The 3,726-nt window shown below is 42.8% G+C and overlaps 1 protein-coding gene across 1 annotated transcript; it reads right to left on the minus strand.

The window, feature by feature from the left end:
* Positions 1-2,269: 2,269 nt before the first annotated feature.
* LOC119417172 (twist-related protein 2) lies at positions 2,270-3,392 on the minus strand. The gene has a single exon (XM_037684384.1). It carries the CDS (start codon positions 3,044-3,046, stop codon positions 2,408-2,410), a length of 639 nt encoding a protein of 212 aa, XP_037540312.1. The 5' UTR covers positions 3,047-3,392; the 3' UTR covers positions 2,270-2,407.
* Between the last annotated feature and the right edge of the window lie 334 nt (positions 3,393-3,726).

Below are 3,726 nucleotides of genomic sequence, written 5' to 3' on the forward strand. Positions count from 1 at the left end.
CTGTAAATATTCACAGAGCCTTTAATTGCACATGAGCGTGTTCCTTTCAGAGTTATGAACTGTTCCTGATTGACCGGGCAAAAGCACACAGAGCTCATTAAAACCACTTACTGAGGGAGGAAGGAAAAGAAAGGCGAAGGAAACAGTTTAACGAGAGAGACAGGAGACGGCGTGTGATGGCAAAATAAATCTTTGCAACGTTTAATAAAAAGCAAAACCTTCAGGAAATGAAAGATCGTTTTATTTTTCAAACATAGAAGTGAACTCAACCTCTACAGCTACAGTACATGACAGTTTTTATGGCTATGCATCACTACTAAGAGAAAACCATATCGTCCCATGTCCAGGATACTTGCTTTGACGAATGAAAATTTACATGATTAAGACCTAAAATTACTTTGAACAATGTTTAAATCTGGCCTAAATTAAAATAAAAAAAAAGGGTTTGGCTGCAAAATTTGGATCAAGATGCTTTTATATATACTGTATTCCCAACCCAATGTGAGGTAAATGGACTATACTTATATAGCACCTTTCTATTTTATCAAGACACTCAAAGCTCTTTACAACACAATCTGTGCCTTCACTTACCCATCCATACAGCACTCTGCTAGATCTATACAAAGATTAATCAGTGCTTTATCACATTCATACACTGATGGGACACACATCGGAGACGATGAGGAGTTCAGTGTCTTGCCCAGGACTTTGGCATGTGACTGCGGGTGGAATCGAACCCCCAACTCTTGCATTGGAGGGCAACTGCTCTAACCATTCAGCCACAGCCGCCCCAAAGGTTTCCACTTGCATCAAAGCCCAATTGATTCTTAGATGAGATCACAGAAAGCTAGAAATATTAAAAAGAGGCAGACAGCCACCACACAGATATATTTTGGATTATGTGGCGAGCACATTTTTACATATTCAGATCCGGATGTACAGAAACAATGTCTTAAATTTCTGTTTCAGACTAAACCGCTAAAGAGGGCACGGACGTCAAGATGCTTTGGAGATCATGTGTTTGAGTTTTTTACGTGTGGGGATAATTGTTGTTACTGACATTATTTAGTGCATCTCAATTTGCAAAATCAGCAGCACATAAGCTGCTTTTCCTGTCTTGGATGAGAACTAAATATTTCTAGACATCAAGTGTCCGTGCAAACCAGGAGGTTTGGTAAAAAAATAAAAGAGCTGGAGACATTAGAGACCTGCCGGAGACATTTTAATAACAGGCTGCTTGTATTTGTGCATGTTGGCAGATTTAACAATAATCTTTGAAAACCAGACTCTTCGTCCGCCTGATTGTCTTTGAAGTCTTCTTGCTGGAAAAAATAAAAATGCCTTGAAAAGGAAAATTAAAACGTGCAAAGGATATTTTTGGTAATTCTTTAAACGTTGAACAAAACATTAATGTTTTTAACCCCAAAACATGCAAACTTAGATTAATTTTTTAAAAACTAGCTTTAGAGTGTGCGTGTGCAAACAGCTATACGTGTGCCTTTGGGTTCGTCAGCTCTCACCTTATCCATCACTCCCAGTGGTTTATGGGAGCCCAGTGGGGAGCCACATCAGTCTCCCTTTGATGATGACACATGTGATTTATGGCTTTTTAGCGACGGTTTGTTTTCATTACGCCTCCTTGTCAGCTGTAGCACAGTTTCATGCAGAGCAAGCAAATCTTGACCATTTCAAAAGGACACTTATTTATTATTTTTCTTTTATTTATTTATTTTTTCAAACCAGTTTCCAGAAAAGTTTGATTTGTTTATGAGGGAATAACTGCACACAGCTTCTACATTTTCCACCTTTGGTTGGGTTCGATGGCGGCGAGGGATTCATGAATTTCTGAGGTTTTGGAATTTGTTTCAAGACAAAAGTTCTCGTTTTTCTTTTCCTGTTCTGACTTTCTTTCAACTCTGCTTTTTTTTTTAACATTTAAATTATTATTATTATTTAATAATATGCACAATTATCCAATGCAGCATGAAGGTAGAAAAAAGTTAGATACAAATATTTCATGTAAAGTTTATGTTTGCATACCTTTGATGGGGCTGGTGCACAACTTGACTGCATGCGATGATGTTCAGAACCTAAAGCTGATGAGTCAGATGAAAGGAGGGTCCAGCAGATTTATTACGACACTGCGTTTTTAACCACAAACTCATTTTTCTGACCTCTACTGAGATAAATGCAAACATGAATCAAACTTTAACACACTTTGAGGAGTCTCAGAGTGAATTTCCACAAGATGATCACTCATAATGGCTTCTGGCAAAGTTAAAACAACGGGATAGCAATAGTTACATCTAACTTGTGGATTGACAAAAACAACAGCAACACTTCAAAAATGAACTTTTGATTTGTATAAATGCTTCCCTGCTGAAGTTGTTGGACCACTCAGACCCTGCTAGTGACCAGCGGACATGGTTGCCCAGGCCCCTTCCATCCTCCACACAGAGAAGGCGTAGCTCAGCCTCTCATGGGCCAGATAGTTACATCCTGCAAGCTTGCTGTCCAGCTCGTTACTCTCCAGAACCTGGTAGAGAAAGTCGATGTAGCGCGAGGCCAGTTTAAGAGTCTGAATCTTGCTCAGTTTGTCTGATGGAAGCGTTGGGATTATCTTGCGCAGCGAAGCGAAAGCGTCGTTCAGGGACTGCGTTCTCTGGCGTTCGCGGATGTTGGCTATGGCCCGTTGTGCGTGTGGATCCTCAAAGGCGGGGGTTCCTCCGGGACTTTGACCAGGAACAGGAGAAAGGGACAGACCAGAGGAAGGTGGTCCATGTTGAGGGCTCTTTTTGAGCTTCTTGGGTCCTGTTTGTGTGTAAATGTGAACGTCATCCCCTGGCTTGACTACGTTGGCGGTTGTTGTGGTAGTAGGGGTGATCGTGGTACGGTTGTCCTCCACATGCGAGCTCGTTTGATGCTTACGCTTGGTGATACCTGGTGTTGCTACGACAACAGGGCAAGCATTAAACAGAGGTGTCTCTTTGCTGGAAACCACTCTTCCCTTAGGGAACCCATCATCACAGAGCTCCTCCTCTCTCATGCTTAGTCACACTTTTCCTGTCCGTTATCAAACTGTGTCCCTCGCTCGTGAGCGTCTCCAGATTTCTTTGATGTGTCTCTTCGCGTCGCCGTTGCGTTTCCTCGTGAACTTTTCTCCTGCTTCGTTCTTCTCTGGGAGTCCTCTGGTTTTCTGCTTTGTCGTAGTTCTTTCAGCTGCAGCTTCGCCCTCCGTCAAACGAGCTGAAATGGAACAAGAATCAGCACCGAGAGGAAACTTTTATCCCCACACATGGAAACCTGTTAGAGATCGTTTCCAGTCTTTGTGAGTACACACTACACTGGCAACCATGACTGTTGTTGTGTCCTGTTCCTGTGGCAGCATGTGAAACAACAGCAAACTGAGTGGATTTTTAAAGGGGAGGCAACTGTGAGGCTCCCAGCTGCCCTCCCACCTGGTTCACCGATTGGCTTGAAAGGCATTTTGAGACAGCTGAGCTCAAGAATGGAAGAAGAATGAATTCTGAACGATTGGTCTAACTGAAGCGGCGAGGTGGAGACAAGTTCTGAGGCACAGCCAATCAAACCTGACCATTGTGACGTCCGTTTCTTGTCCGAGAAGTTGCTCAGTTTATAGGTTCCAGATTTCCTTCAAAGCAAAGCCTCCCCCCCCCCCCCCCCCCACACACACACACACACTCACCCCCTGGCTGAGTGGTTAGT

Source organism: Nematolebias whitei, chromosome 11 (assembly GCF_014905685.2).
Source record: "Nematolebias whitei isolate Nwh7 chromosome 11, NemWhi1, whole genome shotgun sequence".
NCBI classification, from domain to species: domain Eukaryota; kingdom Metazoa; phylum Chordata; class Actinopteri; order Cyprinodontiformes; family Rivulidae; genus Nematolebias; species Nematolebias whitei.

Excerpts from the sequence above, each read along its gene's own strand:
- LOC119417172 (XM_037684384.1), bottom strand. The coding sequence starts at position 3,046 with ATGAGAGAGGAGGAGCTCTGTGATGATGGGTTCCCTAAGGGAAGAGTG.